We start from the raw sequence: 26,546 nt of genomic DNA, 5'->3' as shown, positions 1-26,546 counted from the left end.
ATCAGTGCCTCACTTTCACCTTCTCTCAAAAGTCCGACTGGATAATTGAGCACCTGGCTTGGGCGTTTAAATTGGTTTGCATTTTTTTTCCACAGATGATTAATTCCTTTTCCTGTTACTAAGACAGAGTGTGGGTCCCTTGAATTAAAGGAGGCCAAAGACGCTCTTCAGAACTAGATCAGCACTGAGTGTCTCCCTATAGACACACCAACACACTCCGAGTAGCTATAAGTATTCTTTCCTCCGGCTTAACTCATGCAGTGTATATGTGGTACTTCTAAACATATGAATATTCACCATCAACCATATGCGGGTCATAACAGACTGTATACTGAGGAACCTGATGACACTTCCTATGGGTATCAATCTGGCACCATACCATACATCTAATGTAATTTAATGTGATATATAATTACAAAGCAGGTTACATCTTTCTGTGGAATTTCTTTAATTGAAAGTGTGAACTAGCTCCAGTGTGTGTGTAATTAGCTAATGAGCTTGTCAGACAATTTAATGTACAGTGGTTTGTGTATTCAGTGGATTGTAATAAATTACAGAGACGTGCAGTGCATCAAATGTGTCACGGAGGTTAGCGCGGTTTCATTACTTCCTCCTCTGGGCTTGTGATGGGAAAAACGTCCTGGCTTTGAATAACAATGCTCTATTTTATTTATGGTATGGACAAATGTGAATTCTTCCAATGTGCACAGATGAAGAATTTATATAAGGGGGCAATGGTGTTTTAAAGATGTAGATTTTTTTTGAGAGGTCAAAGAAAGTTTAACTGGAATATGCATGGATCCAAGTTAAAAATGGTTGTTGAGGAGGGATTCTTAGTAACCATTGTTTTTCCTGCAGTAAAAATGTAGGGAGCATTGGGTTTACATACCAATGGCCATACCATGCTTTTTGTAGTGTGTAGTGTGTTATACAGGTTTGTGCAAAGGCTAAAATCCCAATGTTGCTTCTAGAGGGGGTTTCTCTTCACCTCGATTTGGCTCTTTTGTTTTCTTCTGTGAGATAGTGACATCACCATGTAACACCCGCTTCTATTGGCTAGCCCTCGAACACACTGTACATGATAGGCTAAGTGACATATCTAATGGGGCTTTCACACCAACGCGCTTCCAGGGCAGGTTCGGAGCTAGAGCCTGAAAAGCACCGGTTCACACCGCAGCGGAGCCGCCTCTAAGCTCCGGAATCCGGTTCGTTTCAAGCATTCTGCGAACTTTCATCTCAGTATTTACATAAAATATAAGGGACAATCATTTAACTGACCTCAAAGAAATGTTGTGATTTTTTTTCTTTTAATTAAAGTATGAACATTGGGGGATGTGATCAACAAATATGCTGTTGAATGACATTCAAAACTGCATCTGCAACTGCCAAATAATAAAAGTACCCGGAGGAGTTTTTATGGCCGGTGGCAGAATGTAGCAATATTTTTGTTGGCATGTTATTTGTTTCCTGGGAACTTACAAAAGGTATGCATACAACCCTTTGATGATGCAACACATGTTCCTGCCAACGGTTTCACACTATTCCACTGATTGATGGCTGTTGGCAGTAACACGGCAAGAAAAGTTGCAATGCGCCAGCAAAGCCAGAGAAGAAGACCACTCCACCGCTATTGGATGTAAACATGAATGTTAACGACGGATGTTTTAAAAATATTCAAAAAATCTGCTTTGCAAATGTTTTATGAGAAAGGAACTGCACTCAACATAAGTAGTCAGCCTTGTGTTACACTTATAAAACGAGTGATGGGTAACACTGGATGTTAATAGTACTTTGTTTTTTTATTGAAAACACCACAGGATACCAAAGTAACGAGTGGGAAGAAATACATGGCAATTTGAATAATTTATTGACTTCAAACAGAAATACCTACCAGTGGGTCTTCTGAGGTTTTTATCCAAGAGCACTCTGCGCAGGGAGCCATCCATGGCTGATTCCTCTATTTGAGAGTGATCGCCTATTACGCTCCAGTACATCATCCTTCAACAGAAACAAAGAAATACTGTACCTCCCTGAAACCAGCCTTTTGTAACATACGGTAGACAGTAAGATGGTAGAACACCTATAGAGCCACATTTTAATGCATCTCACATTCACACAGCTTGATAAAATGTAATAAGCCTACACACACCCGGCGGAAGAGCTAAATCCATTGGCTTGCGAGGGCGGGCCCAATGTACAAATAAAAGGTGGCACATCAGTTTATTGAACTTGCTGATTAATTACAATGTAGAAATAACATATGTGCATCTTGAATTCACTGACAAGAAAACAATATAGTTAAGGTATATTCGCATTTAAGAAATTAAAATGAATTGTTGGGGGGCATTGCCAATATGCTGACCCAGTTTCAGCCAGGCAGAGCGTTATATTAGTAACATCATAAACATTCAGGATATACCTGGAACTCTGCAGGAGAACTTTTTTGATAAATCTGTTTTTGTTTTATGCGTTCTGGCTATTCATTTACATGCAAATAACATGTCTCAATCATTGAAAAATGTAAATGCGTAACATTTCTGCAAACAGGCATGTTTATTTTGAAGATTAAATATGAATAGTGATGTAAAAATATTCACGCTACACCATTTCTCCTCTTCTGCCTCTGCCGCTCAGGGCTGACCATCAGATTCACACAGAGAGTTAGTTCAGGGACCTACGTTTATTCTAGTGGCTGTTATGTGATGACTATCTCCCATTCACACAAATTACGTTTATTTTCTTCACATCAACTTACATTTAAAATATTTTCGTAACTACAATTTTTTCATCCTGGCATGCACATTGACAATAATACCGCCCCCCCCCCCCCCACCCCCAGGGCCCGCCCTTGACGCTGGGATTGTTGTTACAACTATCGCAACATATTTGGTCGTTCTCAGTACATATTCATATAGTTGCTTTGGTCTTTGGTGATGATGTAATATCTATATAAGTAAGTGCAATTGCATTAATAACATTTCTCTTGCTAACTATTGAAGTATCAGATGCTGATGCAGCTGACGAAATCATTTGGAAAGCCTCAGTATTCATTGTGAGATTATGACAACATCAGTGTAGCCGCTCTGTTATTGTTGGAGGTTACATTTAATATCTTGCTGTGAGTAACATTATTGATTTAATAAGTAACTGATAAGGCTACTTAGTAATTAGAAAATGACTTACATTTTCAATGTCCATCAAGTAATAGTTTATTGATTACATTTTCCAAGTAGAAGTGCCAGGTGTTTATTGGAGGGTTATTCAATTCACCTGTTGGTATCTTATTATTAATTGGGAGCAGCTTCGTGCAATTCTACTCCTGGCCAATCAGGGTGTGACTCGAGAGGTGGGGGATAGGCCCTTTTCAGAGCAGCTTCTTTTTTCAAGTGAATATTTTTGTATGTCAGGGGATCAGTACCACCACATACTGATACAAACGTCCATGAGTAAATATTTTGAGTTTTATTTTTTATTTGTATTAAGCATCTCATAGCTAATTTGATGTGAAAGGGTTATCTTCGTCTATTGCTTAGTCAGTAAAGGTATTTCATTGTTAGCTAACGGCAAACATGGTGCCTAGCTCCGATCGGAAGGAGAAAAATAAATCAGTGGCAGATCTACCCATTGTTTTCTGACATAACAGACTTGTCTACAGGTCACAGGTCTTGAGAGATGTCAGTGGAAAAAAGAGAATAGCTATGTGCACAACTTACCCTCTGGCTGGGTTCACAGCGATGGCGTATGGCTCTCCAGCTATGTCAGTAATCAAACGTGTGCAATTTGGTCCCTTCAGTTGACCCACATTTATGGAATATCGCAATTTAGTCCAGTGGGCCGTGTAATAGCTGAACCAGTGCATCCGAGAGTGATCAGTCCAATAGATGTTCCCTGTTATCCAGTCAGCAGAAATATCTCTGGGGCGCCGGAAGTCAGAACACTGAAAACAATAATGGCCACATTGTCAGGAGCTCTCTTTAACTGGTGAGCATATATTTACTTAGAGTATGACTCATAATAGCAAGGGACATGTTGTTATAGTGGGGGTTATAGTGTTACTGACAGAAACAACTTGAAAGCTCTTTACTCAAAATGTAACATAAGCAATTAACCTCATAGTCAAATAACTTTTAACCTCAATGCTTATAATATATGTGGTAAGATATATTTACTAGACATTTACGAGGGATTATTTTGACAGATAACAATAGATGTTATAAACAAGCAATGTATTTATTCTCTCGACTAAGGTGGCTGACAAGTGCAAACATGCTACAATGGTGCAAAACACTTGCATTAGGTGAAACGTGCTGCAGCTTCAGAAACGATTAAAATATAAAAAACACATTCAAAATTGACGAAACATTTTCACCAACTTGACGAAACATGTGCAGAGTTTTGTTTATGCAACGCTTTAAGTCAACCGTTCGCATGTTTCGTCAAGTTTGTGAAAGATTTCTAAATGCTGGGCATGTGTAATCAAGTTTGTGAAGATATTTATTTATTTGCTTGTGTTTTGGAATATTTGTGTATCTATATTTTCATAGTTTTTGAAACCGCAGTGCTTTTCTCCTAATGGAAATGTTTTGGGCCATTGCAACGTGTTTGCACCTGTCGGCCACCGTACTCAACCCATATTTCTCAACCCCTAATTGGAGAAAATCCGCCAAAGACAAAAAAAATGTACCCTGATGTTTAAAAAAACGTTAGATATACTTACAATGTTTTTGGCATTTGTTTTAGTTTGACTTCTTTCTAGATTGTCTTTGTAAAAGATTCCACCGGGGTTAAACTGTGTTGCCCAGATGAACTTCTGGTGGTGAAACAGAGCATCCATCCCTATGATGCGGGCATTGTCCTCGATGTGAGTGAGCAGTTTGTGTCCATTGCTCTGGTTGAATGGATACACAAAACTTTGGATCTCAGTGTCATTGGCGATGTAGAGCACCCGTTCTTCTGGTCCTGTATGATGAGATATGAATATGTAAGAAAAGCCAACAAAAAACAAGTCAACATTAAGTAGTTTAAGAACAGTGCATAAAAATACAGTTTAACATTTTACAATAAGGTCATAATCACAACTTAGCATGCATGCAGAGTAAAACAAATGTTTCATATTAAACTTTAGGATCTTACCTTTTGCTATGCACTTGCCATTTATCTCCTTATAATTCCGATCACATGTGCACTTAAAAGATCCTTTGATGTTTGTGCAGTAATGAGGACATGTGTCAAACTGTAGGCATTCGTTTAACTCTGGAAAAAGAAAGATACTTATTTAATTGGCAACAGCTTTTCTTTAGACACTTTTTTAATATTTATTTTTCATCACTAATGAGACACAGACGCAGAACAGTTAAACCAAGGCCAACAGTGGTCAGGATAGTGCACAAGTAGGAATGTTTGTGTAAGTAGGGTTAGGGGTTAGGGTTAGTATGAACCTTTTATATAAATGTTCTCCATGATAAGTGATGCCCTCGACCCATTAGTACAAAGGAAATTATATAATTGCGATAAAATGTATTTTATTTTCTCGTAAAGGTAAAAACTACAAGAACAAGAGCCTTCAAACTTGGAAACAATTGCAGGGCCAAAGGGTTGAATCAATTATGAAAGCAATCATCTGTTGAGACTACAATAACTGCATCTACAATTATATACGTTCAGAAAGATGAAGAGGTAGAGGAGAACAAATCATGTAACATATTGAACGCAATATATTTGTTAACAGTAGTCCTAAAGTAACATCTGGTTTGTGTCTGATCATATTATCATACATTCTGTTTTACCTCATCAAAAACTTGGTTTTAAAATCAGGGTGTGACAGGACTTGACACAAGTGAAAAAGCTACATAATTGATTTCATTTTAACCATTTTCATTGCTTTTTTAAAAATAATTATATTTATACTGCATGAGTGGGGGTTTGAATACAAAGTTACAAAGTTCCATTCTTCCAAACAAATAAATAATATAAATACATAAATATAATTTAAAAAGAATATTAAATAAATAAATAAATTAAAGAAACATAGAAAGAGATAGAACAACAAAACGGGTGTCATCACATAACATTGCCCCCACACACACACACACACACACACATGTTGCTATATTGTGTGAAATTGTTATTTCTTATTTCTTTCTTCTGTTGTCTGTATGTTGAATTTGAATACTAGTTGTATAAATGATTTTACTTACAATCATTCTTTACAGAAAACCTTTTCATATGTAAAACTATTCGTACCTTAAACGTAATAATCGGTTAATCAAAGGAAAATAAATAGTTAACCCAACAGTCCAATGTTTAAGATAATTAACTATTTATCACATTTCCTTTAACTGTTAAAATGGGAACAAAGAATAAAAGTGGTCAAACATTACCTTCACATTGGCCTGTCTGTTGGTTCCTCTTAAAGCCGTGTTTGCACTGGCATGTAGCATTAGCATTCGTTTGGTTGCAAATCGCATCCTCTCCACATGGATTTGTTTTCTTTCCACATACATCTCCGCTGGAAACTACAAATAAGGACAGCACTTTGATTACAAACCCGTCCTCTGTTTCTTAAGACACCTGCTGAGTCTATTCTTTTGATGTGCAAAAGCCGAAAGGGCAGCATCTTCTTTCATGAAGAACACAGCACACGTCAAACACCTGCATGCATATATTACCATAAATAGCAAAACATCACGGTCAAAATTAGAAGATTGCCAAGCTGCTTGATAACGTCATGGCGACATTTCCATCTCTTCCTAATGCTTCTTTGAGGTGTTTGTGCTGTACTCACAGGCTTTGCAGTCTTGTTCGTCCGAGCCGCCATCGCCACAGTCACTGAACAGGTCGCACTGCAGCTGCATGGGGACGCAGCGTTGGTTACCGCAGGTGAACTCTGTCTTCCCACAAGGCCGAGGTCTTCCAGCTACCTCCTCTGCTTCAGTACACAGGGTCGATTGACAAGAAAAAAAATATTCAAATAGAAATATGTTTCTTTCAGTTTCAAGTGATATTTAATTAGAAGATGAAATGGTGATGGAGCTTTATAACTCTCATTACACTTTAGTTTGCTTTTCCGAAAATAAATGTGTGTCCTTAATTACCTTGGTTACTCTATTTTCTTTGTAAACCTTTTAAACCGTGATAATTAGCAATTAATTTGTAGTTGTTTTCACAGAGACAGCTGTATGATTTGTGTTGCTTAATTATTTATGAGTAACTTTAAAAATGTTGTTTTAAGTCAACTATTTATTCAAACTTTCATCTTTCCTCGTTTGACAATCACCCCAAAGACAACAGAGAGGAGAAGGGGAAATAACTAAATGGAGTGTTGGAGGTGGATGTATGGAACTGGGATTAGGGTGAGAATGAAGGGATGGATGGAGGCCAGAAGCGCACAACAGTGAGAGGTAATGGAGTGAGCAAGGAGATGGATGGACGCATCAACGGAATCAGAGAGGAAGATGGATTGGGGACAGAAAGAATGAAAGAGTGAAAGATGAGGGAAGTGATTTGTCCAATCCTTTCAGGGCTGCTGGGTTTCATCGTTCACACCGGGCTTGTGTGGGGCATGCTGCCAGCAGTTATGCCTTTAGGCATATCGTAGAAAGTAAAAACAACTTTTGCGACAGAAAATCTCACTGAAAAAAACGATTTTTAGTACACTAAATGATTTAAAACGCAGCCTTTAAATCTCTCAATTACGCACAGTGGCAGGTACACCCCCTGCCTTCCATTTGTAAGCCCTTGAGGTGATGATTTGAACACATGCAGCTAGCTATTGGAGTAAGAGAAGAAATGAATGCAAAGTAGACCTTTTTTTGAATCACAAACTGTATGATTGTATGATTGCCTGTGATACATTTATACAGTATATCCAGTAAAAGGCTCAAATCAGGCCAAGAGTCTTCTCCTACCGTATATTCGATTATATATCCGGCCTAACCATTCAGCCTGTGTAGTCTTGCTGTATGAAAGAATAGGAAATCTCCGCCCAATGATCATCTGGGAATTTCCAAATGCCGCCAGTAAACCCCTTACTGTAAATGCCTTGGATTGTGATAGACCAATAACAACCGTTTATCTACGTGCCTGGATGTCTGGGGGTGCCATGTTGAGATAACACGCTGTTGTTGGGCTATGTCATCTAGGGTTAGGCTTTATACAACATTGAAAATGGATTTTTCAAACAATATGTGTTTTTTGTTTTGCTTCAAACAGCAGCAGCTATGAGTGAAGTGTGTGTGTGTGTGTGTGTGTGTGTGTGTGTGTGTGTGTGTGTGTGTGTGTGTGTGTGTGTGTGTGTGTGTGTGTGTGTGTGTGTGTGTGTGTGTGTGTGTGTGTGTGTGTGTGTGTGTGTGTGTGTGTGTGTGTGTGTGTGTGTGTGTGTGTGTGTGTGTGTGTGTGTGTGTGTGTGTGTGTGTGTGTGTGTGTGTGTGTGTGTGAGTACATTAGCAGAGCAGCTGTAGCAACCACAGTTCCCTGAGAGTGTTTTTGGTACAACTGTGGTTACAAGGACCTCCTGCATTACACCACCCTAATGTCAAGGGCTTCCCGAAATACTTTTGATTAGTCGTGCCATGCAGATTTAAAAGAAATGTATCGACCTGGTCAGTGTTTGTACCAAGTGGGTACAACATGAGCATGAAAGGCCGATGTTAATGCTACAGTTTTAGTTGAATGCAACACTTATTTAATGCTAGTTCGAAAAATGGCTCTCAACCCAGGGGTCATTGATTAATATGTTGAGTGGCCATGAGATGATAAACAAGTTAAAAAAGAACGATGAAAAAGATGATGTGAGTTAAGCGGCAACATACATACGAGTCTTTCGTACTACTGTTCAATTATTATAGGCAATTGAGGAGGGTTTTTTAGTAAGTAACACTTTTTATTTGTTGGGGTCCTGCACTAAAAATGGGTTGAGCAATTGCTTTAAGTTGCAGTTTACCATCAAGTTTAGCTTTTCAGTTCCTCTTTCTATCAGAAACCAACAGTGGTTATGGGTTGCCGTATTCTGCCCAGCCCCAACACATGTTTTAACATTGCCCTAGACCCACATATTGGCAAGGGCAAGGCATCAAGGGACCAACATGTGCAGATTTAATGGTAGGGTTTAATAAGTGCATTCTGTGCTCACCACACTCTTCTTCATCCGAGTTGTCACCACAGTCGTCCACTTTGTTGCACACTTGGTCTGTGCGCAGACACACGTGATCATTTCTGCAACGGAATGGCCTTGTAGGAGGGCAGGGAAGTTTTGCTGGAGATAAAAAGAAAAGTTAATGGATATGTCTTTGAAAAAATAAAAAAGCTGCATGCAATCTTGTAGGTAAAGACAATGAAATATTCACTATTGCAAAAATAGAGAAGTACAGTAGTGGTTTATAAAATATGCATTGACTGTCTTCAAAGGAAAGCCTCGTGAGTGACACTCTGAACCCACCACACATGTCGGCGTCTTCATCGGAGTTATCTCCACAATCGTCTTTGCCGTCACACACCCACGTGTGGAGCTTGCATAAGGTGTTGTTGCAAATGAACTCATCCGCCCGGCAGAAGAAAGCGCCTGCAATTACACAGATAAGTCCTCAAGACCTTTTCACACTCGAAATGAGCTGGAAAAAGTGCCTTCAAGGTGCTAAAAGATATGATTCACAAACTTTTATGACAAGATTACAATGACAAATCATTTAACATAATGATCCAGACAGCCCTGTATCATTTTGGCTCACAAAAGCAAAATCTGAATCTATTCATCTCATCTTAAATATTTCATCTTCGCTGTATTCAAAAACCCCACATCTGCCACTCATCTTCTCATCCTACCTGTCGCATATTATTCTCTGTTGTTCAGTCTTCTTTGTATTAAATGCTTTGAAATGGTCAGTGTTGAGGAGGATATTCTGAAAGCATAGCTACCAATTACTTCACACTAGAAGAAGTTTCACTTTAGAAACACTACCCTATGGATAAAATTGCGAATAGATAAAGCTAGAACAACTAGTTTGATCTAAAATTGACAATGTGACATTAAGTAATACAATAAAATATAAAACAAAAAAGTAAGTTTACTTGAATCTTTCTTTAATTGTATAGTTGCACTACCAGCAAGCTATACAGCAAAATGTGGTTAAACTGGTTTAATCAGAACTCATAAAACCACCGAAGACCAAAGTGGTGCAGGAATGAGTCCTAAAAGCCGTAAATGATTTAGCCTTTTAGCACTTCTGGTTCCTTGTCTCAAAGTCAGCTTTTTTGTGTTTTGTTAGATGCCGGAGAAAATGTCTGTGTGTATCACAAGCTTACAAGATTATCACATTTTGCTATACGACATAAAAAATGTCAGTAAAAACATCACTTGTGAATGCCTAAAGCTTCTTTGTGATTTGAAAACGGTGGTTGCTAACTAGTGGCTAACTAAACATCACGCCAAACATTAGCTGCTTTTAGCTTAGCGCTACTGACGCCTTCGAATTTGGTTGAGGGAGCCCTTACGATGCTAACTTCAGGGGCGGCTACAAAACTACGCCATCACTTCACCACTCTAAAAACACACTAGCACTTACCCTGGCTGCAGTTTTCCTCATCACTGTGATCCATGCAGTCCAACACATCATCGCAGCGCCAGCGCCGAGGGATGCAGTGTGCACGATTCAGGCAGAGAAACTCATCTTCCCTGCACTCCTTCACACAGCCAATCTGTCATCAAAGGAACAACGTAAATCATCAAAACTGCCCATTCCAGTGATGTTGTCGGGCGCAATCACAGGAAATCAAAACAAATGATTTTCTGGTTGCTTGTTTTTTTTTTTATCATGTGAAGCTGCACTAACCTCATCTGAGCCATCCAAGCAGTTGTCATGTCCATCACACCGCAGGCTGGCTGACACACACCCTCCGCTGGCACACACATACTCGTTCAAGGAACATGAAGGGGCCACTAGAGAAGGGCAAGGTATATCAGTCAACAAGCCGCTTTTGTCAACTACAAATCACTCAGGTGAGACCTTTTCAGTTTTTGGCTCTACAGTGTGAAGAAGTGAAAGATTTCACACAAAGCTGACTGAAAAAGTGGTTTCTTGGAGAGTATTTGTCGATCACTCCAAAATACAGATTGATGTTGTCTTCAGTGCTTTGCAAGTAATAAACAGTATAACTTTCCAGAGAAAATTTAGCAAAAACTGCGACCATTTCTGCCCATTAAAATATGAGTGATTAATTTTCAAGGACTGCAATTAGCATGGAAATTCATAGAGACTATTGAAATGTTTCTGGAAGTCACCATAACTAATTTTCTAATGCTTTTTACTGTATAGTGTACAGTAAGGGCATGTGCACTATTCATTAATACAGCCAATTCTTCCATTTATTAAACCAATGTTGTTAACATAATGGATGTATGCCAATGAAATAAGGACTGCTTTCTTTTGAAATCAAAATCTAAGGGAATCATTTTATATTCGTCATGGGTAAAGGTTTAGGAAAGCAATGACCTTCGACAAGCAACAACAAACCTTTCACTAAATCACATTCAGTACATCTCCTAGCTATTGAGAGGATAACCTTTTCTTTCACCATAGGCAAGGCAAGGCAAGGCAAGGCAAGTTTATTTATATAGCACCTTTCAACACAAGGTAATTCAAAGTGCTTTACAAAAATGGAAGACATTTTAAAAATGGCATTTAAAATCAGTCATTAAAAAGAAAAGATAATAAAATAAACATTAAAAGAAAAATACATGGATAAAAGTTAAAAGTTACAGTGCAGTTTAAGATGTGAATAGTTCAATTAAAAGCAGCGGCAAAAAGAAAAGTCTTCAGCCTGGATTTAAAAGTAGTAAGAGTTGCAGCGGACCTGCAGGTTTCTGGGAGTTTGTTCCAGATATTCGGAGCATAATAACTGAATGCTGCTTTACCATGTTTAGTTCTGACTCTGGGGACAGAAGGCAGACCCGTCCCTGAAGACCTGAGAGTTCTGGATGGTTCATAATTTAGCAGTAGGTCAGACATGTATTTTGGGCCTAAACCATTCAAAGCTTTATAAACCAGCAACAATATTTTGAAATCTATTCTTTCCATAGATAGAATAATAAAGAAAACAGAAATAGCAAACAAACATTCCTGGGCATGTAATTCAGTAGCACTTCCTACAGTACATGAACCTTTTGCAAACTACAGGACATTGGTTTCGCACCTGTTTCCTGGCAGTTTTTCTCATCTTCCCCCATCTTGCAGTCTTCTTGGCCATCACACAGCCACTTGAGCGAGATGCAGAGGTTGTTGTGACACCGGAACTGGTCCTCTGCACAGCGTGTCTCACAGCCCTTCTGTAAACGAATACAGTAAAAACATAATATGAATATACGGTAGGGAATCTGTGCCATATTGATATGACACAGTGAACGTTAACTGTTAGAAGGAAACACTTTAAACTAATAGTTTTCCCTTTTCTGTAGTGTGTTATATAGGTTTTTGTGCATGTAAATGGTGTGCAAAGGCTAAAATCCCAAAATTCACACCAGAGGGAACATACACGCCTGCTGGGAACACCTCAATTGGGAACCTTTGTTTACATCTGTAGCATAATGACATCACTATGTAACAATCGCATGTCTATTGGCTTGCGCATTCTATGTGATTTGCTAAGAGGCGGGACATCTCTAAGCGGTTGACCATCTCAAACGAGCCGGCCAGCTAACCAATCAGAGCAGACTGGGCTCTGGTTTCAGACAGAGGGCGAAAAGAGGATAATATTGTATTTATCGTGCACTTTTCCTATCCAATCATAACACATCAAGGAGTTGAAGTTCATCACATATTGGACTTAGTGTGAATACAACCAAGTGCTGTGAAATGATTCTTCCTAACATACACACACATCGACACCACTTTTAAGAAATTGCTTTTATAATCTAATGGTTAGATTTTTAAAAACAGTATTCTTTCAACTTTGAATAAGGGATGTGCTTTTACGGAGAATCACTGGAAATCACTGGATCTGATATCAGAGGGAAAAAAACGGTCAACAACCTTCAATGAGCTAGGCTACATTAGGTGTTGAGGTATCCAGTTGTTTACACTGGAAATAATTGATTATTCTAAATTCTCATATTTAAACTTTTGTACAAATGTTTTATTTTGAATATTTGAGTGGTGCTGACCGAACAAAACTGCTGAAAAAACGTTGAATAATAAAAAGCAGCAGTATTGCATAATTGAGTTATGTTGTGGGCTAAATCATTCTGCCTTTAGGAGTGTAGAATATTAGTTTCGTAGTTTGTTTTTTTAGGCTATGTTAAGTGCATCAAAACTAATGTTTTATTAACATCTTAGCTGTGGTTAGGGGGTTACAACGACGGTTACAACGACGGTACAAAGCCATTCCTATTTTGAAGAAAACAAGAAATACAAATATATAAATTAGAATTATTTTATTTTTTTACTGTATTTTAATTCTGATTAAAAGGTAACTTTATAAAAGACAAGTACTGAAGGGTTATTTAAGGTTTTCTCTGCTATCCATGGAATTGTTTTATAGAAATACAATAAAGCAATACATTAACAAGAATAATGAATGGTAATATCGCCTTGAATTATGCATTGGGCTGCATCGTTACAACTGATTGAGCATTCTTTGTATGCATGCTGCATAAATCTCTTTACACCGTGCAAAGCTAGATAAAGGCATATTTTAGCTAATTTCTTCACATATTACAAGAGCGTAACATTACAATGGCAATTTGAAACCTCATAAATTAAGATATTCAAGCATATTTATGAACACAACAAGCGGTCTCTGTTTCCATGAAAGGCATGGGGGATTAGGATTTTCAGATGCAAATAAACTCTAGGTATTTCACACGCTAATCTACTTGAAGGTACAATAACTCTATTTCATGTCTGGCAATGTTAGAATGTCGCAGCCATGACGACTAGATTCGGATCAACACAATTATGTCTAGAATGGGATTTTTGTCTTTACAAAAGGCTAAATACCCGTCTCATTTTATCTCCCTTTCCATTTGTCATATTCAGTATGTGCTTGGACTGCAAGCTGTGATTCTAACACACCATTATAGAAGCTTGATTGCAGAGCAAATCACAATATCCATAGGTAAATACTGTAATTTTCATCTGTAACAATACTGCTCTTTATGTAAAATGACCTGTAAATTCTATGTTAGCCATTGCCCAATTATCTAAAATATAGGTTAGCACATGAATCAAAGTGCTAGGAAATGTTTTTATTTTTCATCTAAGATTATATCTATTATAAAAGAAAAGGAAAACTTTGTGAAGTATTAATGTTTGATAAAAGGTCCAGTGAATAGGTTTTAGTGGCGTCTAGCTGTAAGATTGCAGAATAATAAATATCCCTCAGCTACCCCTCCCTTTAAAAGCGTGTTGGAAAATGACGGTGGCCCAAAGTGGCAAAAAGATTTGAGACCCTCTTTAGAACCAGTGTTTGGTTTGTCAGTTCTGGGCTAATGCAGAAACATGACAGACCCTGTGTCAGGACATGCGCCTTATGTATATATTTAAAAGGGCTTTATATTTCCACGCTCCCTGATCGTCGCTTAAAAAAGGTCGTTCAGGTCTGCCATCTTGAATGCCGTCTAACAGCTTTGATTTCACTGAGGATTGAAGAGGGATCTCTGAGGATTAACTGATATGTTTTCTCTCCTAACATGATTTCCAGCATGTCTTAAAGCATCCTAGATTGGAGGGACTGAGGGAAATGTGGATGAAATGTAAGATACTTCGGATGCAATCAACAATTCTTAGTTCTTCGAGTTATGCACTAATGAAAACATAGTTATGGATATTATATTCCGTTTCTGGCTGTAAATCCCCCTGATTCCTTCACACTGGTCCTCTAAAAGGGTTCTTCGTTTGGAGCCAGTTTTAAAGTGTGCAGTATTTTATTTCTAATTTAGCGTCCCGCTCATATCTGTGTCTCATTAGCACCACTTGTGGGTTTACCTTCCTCTTTGATTCATAAGTAAGTGGTACACATAGCTCAAACACTGGCCTCATCTGAATTATCCAGGCAGTCATAGTCCCCGTCGCAGCGGAATCTGGACGAGATGCAGTCTCCGTTAGCACAGGCAAAGTCCTTGTGGTTGCAGGTGACTGGCTCTAAGTTGAGAAAAAAACATAACAGATATAAAATGTTGCCAAATGGATTATTTTTTCCAGAAAAAAACATAAAAAAACATACATCCCCCGATGCAGTGATCAGCCAAATGTTCTGTGTCGGCAAAACCATCGTTTTAGCTAATTCGAGTCATTTTGTATTAGGAGTGGAGGAGCTAAGCTGATCAAGATGTAAATACATTCAAGGCTGCTCTCACAATGGAGGGGGGGCAACACACTTTCCAAAGCCAAAAAGCTTCAGCCATTTAGTGCTAGTGTGTCCCCGAGGAGAATATTAGGGCACAGCTAAACAGCTGCATCACATCCAATGTCTGGGCCCTCCCCTTGTTATCAAGGACTGTTAGCTAACCCAGGGTGTGTTATGAGTTGTGCTGCAACAGAGAGTCCCAGCAGGCATTGCAGCAAAGAAATCTGATTTGCAGCCTCTCCACTGTGTGCGGGGTCCACCTGCTTAATTCTTCACCATCCACCACTTGACTGGCTTTTATTTGCATTTATGTGACATTAATAGGTATGGGAAATGAGCACCTTATAAATCACATAAATGATGCACACTCAGCAGGAACACACAAAAGGCATGCAAACGTGACGTAAAGGCAAACACACACATACACACGTACAATGCACAAAATAAATGGAATTTAACGAGGTGCCATTCCACGAGTAAATAAAAGTTTTTCTTCTAAAAAGTGAGCATGAATATATATGAAAAGGGAATATGAGCGGGTTGAATTACAGAGAAGAGATGGTATCAAGAGCTCCGGAGTCTGAGTCTCATATTATTATCAGAAAAAAAAAAGCACAAATAATAAGAGTTGTGTCTGGCGCAGTAGATAGTGGGAAACATTACCCACAGATAGGTGTGTGGGAGACATAGAGTTTGTTGTGGTGGTGGGAGGGGCTCTCAAGTGTCTTCTAAGAAACCCAATTCTTCAGTGTAGAACGTCAATAGTGTATAAAGAACAAACTGAGCTGCCAGAAAGTGAAGGAGACAGGTACTCACTGCAGTTCTCCTCGTCTGAATTGTCTCCGCAGTCATTCTGGCTGTCACACCTCCAGTGGTCCGGGATGCAGTTGTTATTCTCACAGCGGAATTCATGAGGTCCGCAGGTCTTTTCATCTTTTTCATCAGGAGCAAACAAACACAAAGATGAAAATGGCTTCAAAGAGCATGAATATTAATGGCGCGCAAGCTACCGTATTTTCTACGTGTAATCATCGTTTCCTCAGGGTTTCCCTAAGCAAGTCTGACACGGAGTTCAAAACACAGTGCGCACTCCAGAGGCTAACTCACAGTAAGATGAAATACCTGACTGTGCTCCCAATCATCCTCAACACAGTTTGTGACAGGGAGATGGCAAAATTGAGCTTTCTTCAAGAAAACATCCGAAAGATTCACAGAACACAACAAACACTGAGGTATTTGATTTTTGATTTCTCTATATACCGTGACCCAAAGTGTTTCTGTTTCAGTACCAGTACATATGACAGTGGTTTAATGATATGTTTAAATGCCATCGCTTAAACACAGTAACAGCAACTTAGTTCTGTATCAGCTCATCACTTCTTGGTCTTTAATGGTATTTATTTGTTATAGTATTAGTTTAAATAAATATTCATTAACAAATATGTTTCCTAAAAAGACCAGATACGTGGTAACTAGTTTAAAGTCTTGTTCTGTTGCAAGAGAGCACATGGATCTTCACAGTTTCCAGTAAAAATGTCTCTCTGAGAAAATCTAAAGTAAAAGGTATAATAAAACATCTAAAATGATGAGCTTTATTCATCTTGTGCACGAGGTGTGAAAAGAGTGTGGGCACATTCAAACATATAAGCTAAAAGTACATTGGGAACTTGGAGACTTGGAATAACACCAAGGTACAGCTTCCTACTTAAAATACTAACCCTGATGATCAGACTGAATGGTAAATGGACTCCTTTACTATGTGACCCCTAAAAGGACATTTACATATAGAAGTCATGCAATCAGGAGCAATATGGGTTACAGTATATAGCTTGTTACATTGACATGTTGATTGCAAGGGCCAGAGATGAAACTGACAACTTTCCAATTGGTGGGCCACTGCTCTACATCCTGAGCCACAGCAGCTAAAGTCACTTTAAATGTTACTCCTGTGAGTCAATAAATGGCATTTAAGTGTCGACATTGGTGCCAGTAGCTCAGTTTGTCTTGGGAACCAAAGGGTCGCCGGTCAAGTCCCGGTGCAGTTCACCTCCTTGAGCAAGGCACCAAATCCCAAACTGCTCCCGGACGCCATTACACTGGCAGCTCCGTGGCTCTGCCACCTCTCCATTAGTGCATGTCTATAGGTCCTGTTTGTGCATGTGTGTATTTCGGGTCAGAATTGTGTAATTGTAAAATAAAACCAGAGTGAATAAGTGCATTTCCCCTAAAGGAATAATAAAGGTAATCTTATGTATTAATGTGTATGCTGTTTAAAGTGACTCTGCCTGGTATTGATGGTGAATGTGTCAACGGTGGCTTGCAGTTGATATGGGAATAAGTATGAAGGGTCTGGAGTATATCATTCTTAAATCAGACCCAGTTTAAACATGAATGGCCTAGAGGTGGAATTATCCAAAATATCCGCATTCACTTCAAAACGAAACAGATGCTTTATATATTTACTCCAGCAATGCTTCCTCAGATTTGGATTCAAAGTCAAACTGAGCCTCCCTTTAAAAAGTCGTTTCAGCGCAGACATCATCGGGGATAATAGCCAAGGTAACGCTGTTATCGGTTAGGGAAGAGATGTGTCATAAGGGGGGGGGGTGGCAGATTCTGCCTGGATCTCTTTCCAGCACGACAGCAGGAGGAGAGAATCAGGAGGGAAAGCTGAGCGCAGCAGTCGAGGACACAAGGCGGCAATTCATTAGGAGGCAGCTCAGTCACTAACTGCATATAAAAGATGTGACACAGGAGTCATATTTCCCCGCTAAGCTAGAGCTCATTACGATGCTAACAAGCACAACTTCCTTAAACTTTCTGAGATCATTCAAAGTGAAAATAAAGTAGCTCAAGCAGCATTACCTCTGTGAGAACTTTTTAGGTGATGAATTACAGGATGACAGGATGCATATAACACAGTTTGAGGGGCTAAAGTCAAACATCAGAACAAATGAAACAAAGCGGGATAAGCATTTACTCAATGTTACATCAGGGTCCTCTCGAGTTAAGTGACATTTAAGCAGCAGCAAAACAGTCACATGAAACCGACTTGAAATTACAAAGGAAATCTATTGAGAGGTGTGAAGCATCAAACATCAGAGCATTCATTATTCTCAAATTGCAATCTTGTGCAAGCTGACAACACTATCAAAAATAGTTGTCACACAAATAGAAACACCTGGCCCAATTGTGCAGGCATAATTTGCAGATATTATGTTCTAAAGTAAAACACATTATAACAAAAAAATATATATATATTTTATGTACAGAATAATAAACTGTATTATTTTGACTGACTTCATGAATAAAAAAGTATTGTATATTTTGTGAACATAATTCTGTGAACATAATTCTGTCTCTTTAAAGAGGCATTTCAGGCCAAAACAGCCCTGATGAAAAGTCCTCAAAAGTTTGTTTTTCCTCCTGAAGTAGAAAAAGTTCCCAAGGTGCCCTGCCCTTGCAAAAATGTTTTTTTGTTTTATTTTGTGTGTATGTTTGTGAGGTCACACAGCAAACTGAGATCATAACGCTGATCTCTTATCGACAAAAGCGAACAGCTGTCCTTCATGTGGTTCTCCCTCCACACATCATCCGATGAGGCGGTGAGAACACGGTGAAGGATGGAGACGGACCAGAGTGAAGCCAAGTGTAAAATTAATTCCGATTCAATCAGATCCTTCCCCCCCTTTAGCTGGAAATTAAGTGAAGTGCTGTGATTTATGGTTAAGTGGGTTCCCACAACTCACCGCAATTAGCCTCGTCCGACCCGTCTGCACAGTCGGGGTCCTCATCACAGACCCAGAGTTTGGAGATGCAGTGCATGGAGGCCTTGCACTGGAACTGGTCCGGGGAGCAGGTGCTTTCAGCTGTGAGCAGAGAGAGGATTTGGATTATTTTTGAAACATTAGAAATGGAAGAGCCAATGAGCAGCCATTAATCCCCCAAAACACTCACATACCTGCTCAGTGTTTTATTATAACAAGTAGTTGTTGTGTTGCCTATTGTAAAATCTCACATTGTTACAGATAGCATTTTAATTTCAGTGGTGCAGTGCTCATTACAAAAGTGCATTTAAAACCACATCCAATCATTGTGGAAGTCTAGGAAGGGGTGAAGTAATTAGCTTCACTTTAATTAAAGTCCTTTTTTTTTTTAAGTCTCTCTTTCCCCCTCCTTACATCTTGCATCCTCTCCCCCCTCTCTGACCCCACTTGCAATCACATGCAAGACAAATCACAGCAGCCTGAAAGACTTGAATGGGGTGTGATATTCTGATGAGTTACATCAGGGCAGAGGAAATCTGGTCTTATCCTCTGTGCGATTCAATAACTAATCCCTTTTCACAGGAACAGGCCAAAACAAGGGCTGCTTTTGGAATGCCTAATGAACATGTCGTCATGCATTGTGTTGGAGCAGGACATAAATCTAACATGTTCAAAGAAGGACAATTAAAATGATATATCTTTATCCACTAGATTAAAACAATATAGACAAATAGAGTTTATTTATTATTTATTTGTTTATATATTAGGTCTTAAAATGTACGTATGTGCATACATATGTATATGTATACATGTGTATGTATGTACTGTATGTATATGTACATTGGTATAGCATAGAGTATATATGTGTGTATGAATGTATATTTAAAAATCACCCCTCTGTATACATACATAATGAGAACATGTCTTAGTCCCTTATGCGTATCAATGTCAATGTAATCAGCTTTAATTTTAAATATAAATATATATTACTGTTTACATTTGTTATTTCTACTATTATTTTATCTTTGTTTTGTATTTAAGTTTCTTGTGTTTTACCTAATCTTTATGAATAACATAAGTTTGTATTCTGAGTGAGATGCATCGTAACTAGGTCGATAAATGGAGAGTATAAAATAAAATATAAAAAATGCATTGATTCTTATTTGAGAAATTATTTGTTTTCTTTTCACAACTTCAAAATAAGAATACAATTTAAAATACATATGACCAATATATTTATACATATCCACAGTTGTTTATATATATAAAAACAAATCTTAAAATAGTGGCTGTGTTATAGGCCTTTGCTGCATTGTCGGGACAGATTGAAACAGGGATTTATTCATGAGCTCTCCGGTCTGAAAGCCATTTTCTAAGTCCATGAGTTTGAAAGTAATAATGCAGAGCCTTACGGCAGTCCGTCTCATCCTCTCCGTCTCCACAGTCGTCCTGACTGTTGCAGCGCAGGTTAAGAGGGATGCATTTCTGTTTCCTGGTGCACTTGAACTGGCCTGACAGACAGATGTATGTCTCTGAAAGAGAAAATGGGCAGGAGCAACGGGAGGTTGAATCAATAAGAAATGATGGGATGTTGAGACAAAGCAAAGCATGTACTGGCTGCTAGTCATTCACCCTGCAACTTGGCCAGTTTATGAAAAGCTAATACATTTGCTTATAAAGGTTTTTTAAACATACATTTTTTTTACATTTTTTTTTTATTGAATACGGATTATGATTCAGCTATTTTTTTAAACTTTTTTTCCAATTAATGGAAAATGTCCTGTTCGTAATGTCATTAGAACACTCAAGGTGACATTTTGAAATAGCTTGTTTATTGTGAAAAAGAACCCCAAGCCCAATCATTTAAATTGACTTGATAAATTATTCCAACAATTAATTGATTTCGAAACAATTATTAAAAGTGGTCTTGATTCATTTCCCGGTGATCAACTCATTAATTCGTAGCCTGATTGTTTTAGCACCAAATTGTACCATCACCATCAAAATGACAAAAGACATGACAATACTGGGCATACAGATTAATTGATTCTGTAAGCCAGACAGGTTTCTGGCAAATGTAGAAACAGCACAGCAATAAGGAAGAAGTATTAAATGACATTTAAAAAAAAGTTTAAAAGAACCACTTGGATTTCCTTAATTAATTATAGAGCTATAGTTGCTAGATCCTCACCACAGTTAGCTTCATCTGAGTTGTCCCCGCAGTCGTTCTCTCCATCACAGATGAATGGGGGAAGAGCACACAGGCCAGTACCGCACTGGAAACGCCCAGGCTGACATTTGAATTCCGCTGTTGGAAGAGACCATAACTATTTCTCAGGGTACAGTATATACTTTAAAAGTTCAATCAGATATTATATATATCAGTACAAGGTATTGTGTAATGCCATTAAATGCTACAAATATAAACTAGCAAAGACAGAAACACAGTTCCAATTCAATATTAATATCCCTCAAAGATGACCTTGAAGTGTTCTGGTATACATTAGTATTATTTTAAAGCTTTGAACTTTGAACAACATGGCACTCACGGCAGTCAGTAGGTTCATCCGATCCATCCCCACAGTCGTCCACCGTGTCACACTTCCACCAGAAAGGGATACACTCATCTGTCCCACAGCGAAACTAGAGAAATAAAAACAGAATTTGAGGTCAACATGAATATTTGACTCGTTTGAGCTTCAACATTCTTCAAAGCCAAAGTCAAAATCAATATACAACCATCTCCTTTGAGTATATGTCCGAAGAGGAAAAACGATGAGAGTGAAGCAATTTGGCCAGGAGGGAAAAGAAACAAGAAAAAACATGGACAAATAGAAGCAGGAAGTGGGAGGGGGAGTTGGCTGACCTGACTGGAAGTGCAGTTGGAGAGACATGTCTTGTTGTCAGCAGCCAAGTAAAAATTGGTGGGACAGGCACATTTGTGTTCCCCACCGGGAGACAGAAGACACAGGTGGCTGCATCCTCCGTTCGCAATCTGACACTGGTGCTTGGGTACTGTACAGAAGGACACAGAGATTAAAACTAAGTAACATAAATACTTTCCTTCTCGAAACTCGGCAACAACCGCTCAGCATGGGAGGGTAGAACGAACAGGAGTGCCAGATGGACTCGGTACCTTCAGGCTGGCGCAGGGAGTGGTAGACCTTGATGGATTTGATGGCTTGCCAGGAGTTGAGAAGCTCCATCCCTTGAGCGCCAGTCGTCTTGTGAGCACGTCGAAGTGATTTGGACTTACCGTCCGTCCAATAGACAAAGTCCTCGAACAAAGTCAGAGCCATTACCCCTTGGATGTGATCGTAGGACACTGGAGAGGGACAAATGGCCAAGGCAAGATTCAATTAAATTATTTGTTGTAGTCAGTTTAGCACTTACATCAACTTCCAATTAGTCACCTCCACACACATTTATTTATCCAGATTTTAAAGCATTTAGAAGAGCTCAGTGACATTTTTAATTGTCCAACATTTAGTGACATAAACAGTGTTAATACTTTAAGTCCAACCTTGCACGTTACGGTTTAACATCAACAGCGATGTGTTAAATAGGTTTATGTGCATGTAAATGGTGTGCAAAGGCTAAAAAGGTTCACTACAGAGGGAGTTTCTCGCCCACACACTACCTGAAATGACATCACTATGTAACACTTGCACTTCTATTGGCTAGCACTCCAACACATTGTATGTGATATGCTAAGAGGCGTGACATCTACGAGCGGTTGACCAATCAGCTCTGGTTACAGACAGAGGGTTAAAAGAGCTGCTGCAGGCAGTATGAACAAAATAAAGATCTTTTTAAACATTAAAGCATGTAAACATGTCACAGTAGAGGCACAAAATACAAATATGAACCTGAAAATGAGCATAATATGTTTTCTCAAAGTAAGAGTTGGAGCAAATAGAGATAGCATCTTTGCTAAGGTAAGCTAACCAGCTGCCGGCTCCAGACTAGCGTTTAACAGACAGACGTACCACCTGAGTCTCACCTTTGCGTCTTTGGGTTCCATCCATGTTGGCAAGAAGGATGTGGTTGTCGTCTGCCCAGTAGAGCCTCTTGTTGGTGTAATCGATAGTGAGGGCAGTGGGGCTATAGATCTCCGTGTCAACGATAACCGTCTGCCCTCGACCATCCATGCCAATACGGCCGATGTGGGGGGGTTCACAGCAGTCTACCCAGAACACGTACCTAGTCAGAAGTACAGCGTAGATCAAAGAGCTACATTCTCCAGCAGGCGGAATGTGATAGGAATTGAAATGAGTTTTGACACATATTGATACACATCAAATAAAATGGATCTAACAGTTTCCAGGTTAACCATCTGAAAGGAGCAAGTATATCCTTGTTCTCCCTCAGGCTGCGAAATCAATCCATATTAAGAAAACACTAAGGATTTATGGTGAGCTTTACAGTTGTGGTGATAAGCTTACCCAGTCTGAGGGTCCAGAGCTAGATCTGTGGGGCTATTGAGGCCAGAACTGATCAGGACAGTTGGGTAGAGACCATTGGCTTTGGAAACTTCCATTGTTTTCCTTTCTGCATCGCACCAGTACAGATTTTTCCCAATCCAATCCACTGCTAAGGCACTGGGTACTGCTGTTTTGTGGACTACCTAGTAACACAAGGAAAGGAAGATCACTTTAAGCATGGAGGTTTGTCTATTGCTATACATTTATCCATGAATGATTGTAAAGAACTTTGAAGAACAGTAACTTTGAAGAATAAGATGGCATTAAAGGACAAGTGGTTATTTAATTTATTCACTTCTGACTCACAATATAATGTACAATTGAACGGTAATGGCTACAAATGCATATCCTCTGTGACGCACAGCTGCTGAAGGGTACTGCAGACCAGAGGCTGAGCTTTGTTGTTAAGTAAGTGAGTCATATACAGAAGACACTGTCAATTGTGATTTGCTTTAGTATACATTTCTTATATCTAAAAAAGGGATATGTTAAGTATCTTTGATCGTAAAATGAATATGTTCTTTGTGTTTCCTTTACTTCCTTATTTGAGCCACCTACATAAGGCATGAGTTGAGTTAGAGTTTTGCTGAAAGTTAAAAGTGTCATGTCATGTTTTTTTAGGTCAGGAATCTGGTGAAGCCTGCCATAATCTAATGTATTGTCTTGTGTAGTCTTGTGTGAAGAGAAGTAGTTGGTGCACCGCATGTCTTAAGACTTAAACAATAAAAAAAAAGGTAATAGTATAGTTTCACCCAAAATGATGCATACCTTGTAAGAGGCTACATATAGAGGGCACACATCCGTTCTGCTGCTGTATGACAGCAACGGTGGACGATCTAAGTAAGCATCATTATTCTCACTCAGTAAAGAACATATACAGTCTAAGGTACAGACTTGTAGTGACTCTTAATCACGTACAAATAGTATTTTCATGTGCATTTACAGCTGCTAATATATAGATCTGATTGACAACATTTTCGAAAATGTAAATGTGCACCAAACTATTTTTTGTGCATTTTAAAGAGCTTCATTAGCAATACAATGTGGTTTGACCAAGTAAAAACAGAAATGCAATTTCATGCAAATGTGAATACAAACCACTTCACCCACCTCATTGCAAATAGTATCAGTTGTAAATAAATAAATGGTAGTGTAGAACTGTATATTGCAGAAATGCAAGAAAATGTGGAAAAAAGTACTTTGCATGAGTATCAATGTAAATGCTAATTATGTTATTAAAGTAGTTACAGAGGGAAAGCAGCAGAGAGACAATCATTAGAAAAATAATATCATCTCACTGCGCTAATCTCACTGAGAGATTAAGTTAAAATATAAGTGAAAGTATTTAACTGATGTAAATACAATCTAGGAACTGTCTGGGAACTCTATCTATATCCCCAGGACAGTCGAGCCTGTGAAGTATGAAAAAGCAGTTGTTCAGAATAAACAATCATTGTGCCAGCTGGCAGATAAAGCTAACATCATTAAAACCCCCTTTTTACAAAAAAATAAAAAAAATGCCAGCAACCATGCAATCTGTCATTAAGGAACACGATGTGCTTTGAGGCCCTTTCTGTCATCATTTGCGAGAGGATATATAGTCTTGGCAAAATACTTGGCTGTCCCCGAAGCGGTAATTTGGACACGACTGAACTTAAAACAGTCACTAAAGGGACGCTTTGTGAAGTATTTTCAATCACAACTGCCTCCTTGGGCAAAAAGGAGTTGATTCTCGCATAAAGTTCCTCTTCGTTATCCGTAATATTTCACTATTGATCAAAGACATTGTTTTATGTGGCACTGAAGGTTAACTTGAGACCAACGTCAGCATTTAGATGTGACTCACCAATCACACTCCAGATTAAATTTGGTCTTTATGTTTTGATCTTGAAAGTTTTTTTTTTCATTTCAATGTAACATTTAAAACAGAACAGAGAAGTTCAATCAATCATTTTTTGTTATATTATTTCATCAAAGTGTTTTTACACAAAGAAAAAGCATTTTTGTGACATGTTTTACTTGCTTTTAAAAACATGAAAGCATATTTGTTCATATAATTAAAAACAATCATTAATGACCCAGTGATTGTGTTCCTTCTGCTATCAAATGCAAAATACCTTCTGTGACATCACTGAAGTTTAACTTCTAAAATCCTTCACCCCAAAAGGCGCAGTGCAACACAAGATAAAAAGAGTAGAAATAAACACAAAAAAGGATAACATCTACAATTTAACGACATCGTTTTAATTAAGCCATTGAATTCAATTAATATCCGTCTTGGTCCAATGAAACTCCTATCTTGGCACAGAAAAAAGACTCAGAACTACTCTCTGGTACCAAATATTTGTCTCTATCATGGCAATCCTATACACACAGCAGTGGATATCAGTGGCTCTTTTAATTACCCCGATGTGAGAAGCTCCCTGATCTGTGTCTCAGGCAGTTTGTCCTCGTGCTAAGCTGTGGCAGTGGCTCAAACCCAGACTGTGGAAGTAATTGAGCTGAATGAGCTTAATACCCTCAACACACCAATGCTAATGAGATGTGGGACGGGGGCCCAGCAGGTGATCTCCCAGAGTCCCCTGTGTCTGGGCTCCGATCCCATGACCCTGACAAAACCTTGGAAATTACACCAGAGCGCGATTGTACCATTATGCTTATTATATTTATCCAAAAGCCATTGATGATATTATTATCACTGGCGCACATTCATTGTTGTTAAGCTAACAGGCCGTTGGCTGCCCACAGAACAAATTCATTATGATGACTGTATAAAAGGATAAAGGGCGCCCATCTTCAGCTAAGCAGTGATAATGAGCCACTTAACATATGGTTTTCCATACTTAAACAGATGACTCATCTTTACAATGCATGTTAATAATTCAAATACATTTGCAGAAAACTGGTGAGAGCAAGGAAAGGTAAAATAATAGTGACAAACAAGCAAAGTACAGCCAAT

At 38.7% G+C, this 26,546-nt stretch overlaps 1 protein-coding gene across 1 annotated transcript in view; it reads right to left on the bottom strand.

Moving 5' to 3' along the window:
• Positions 1-26,546, bottom strand: part of lrp1bb (low density lipoprotein receptor-related protein 1Bb) — a 305,232-nt gene that overhangs the window by 28,894 nt on the left and 249,792 nt on the right. The window contains exons 59-79 of the mRNA XM_034134148.1: positions 23,549-23,730; positions 23,107-23,306; positions 22,240-22,428; positions 21,970-22,118; positions 21,653-21,746; positions 21,295-21,411; positions 20,516-20,635; positions 19,086-19,205; positions 16,153-16,269; positions 15,025-15,131; positions 12,187-12,319; positions 10,827-10,933; positions 10,560-10,692; positions 9,437-9,559; positions 9,131-9,253; positions 6,785-6,928; positions 6,381-6,515; positions 5,134-5,253; positions 4,718-4,959; positions 3,714-3,937; positions 1,892-1,998 (exon numbers count right to left, since the gene is read on the bottom strand). Coding sequence (XP_033990039.1) covers positions 1,892-1,998; positions 3,714-3,937; positions 4,718-4,959; positions 5,134-5,253; positions 6,381-6,515; positions 6,785-6,928; positions 9,131-9,253; positions 9,437-9,559; positions 10,560-10,692; positions 10,827-10,933; positions 12,187-12,319; positions 15,025-15,131; positions 16,153-16,269; positions 19,086-19,205; positions 20,516-20,635; positions 21,295-21,411; positions 21,653-21,746; positions 21,970-22,118; positions 22,240-22,428; positions 23,107-23,306; positions 23,549-23,730 — 2,986 coding nt within the window. The remainder of the gene's footprint in view (positions 1-1,891; positions 1,999-3,713; positions 3,938-4,717; positions 4,960-5,133; positions 5,254-6,380; positions 6,516-6,784; positions 6,929-9,130; positions 9,254-9,436; positions 9,560-10,559; positions 10,693-10,826; positions 10,934-12,186; positions 12,320-15,024; positions 15,132-16,152; positions 16,270-19,085; positions 19,206-20,515; positions 20,636-21,294; positions 21,412-21,652; positions 21,747-21,969; positions 22,119-22,239; positions 22,429-23,106; positions 23,307-23,548; positions 23,731-26,546) is intronic.

The sequence above is a fragment of the Trematomus bernacchii genome, unplaced genomic scaffold (assembly GCF_902827165.1).
Source record: "Trematomus bernacchii unplaced genomic scaffold, fTreBer1.1, whole genome shotgun sequence".
Classification (NCBI taxonomy): Eukaryota; Metazoa; Chordata; class Actinopteri; order Perciformes; family Nototheniidae; genus Trematomus; species Trematomus bernacchii.
The sequence above is the reverse complement of the archived record's forward strand: the minus strand, read 5'-3'. Positions and strand labels throughout refer to the sequence as shown.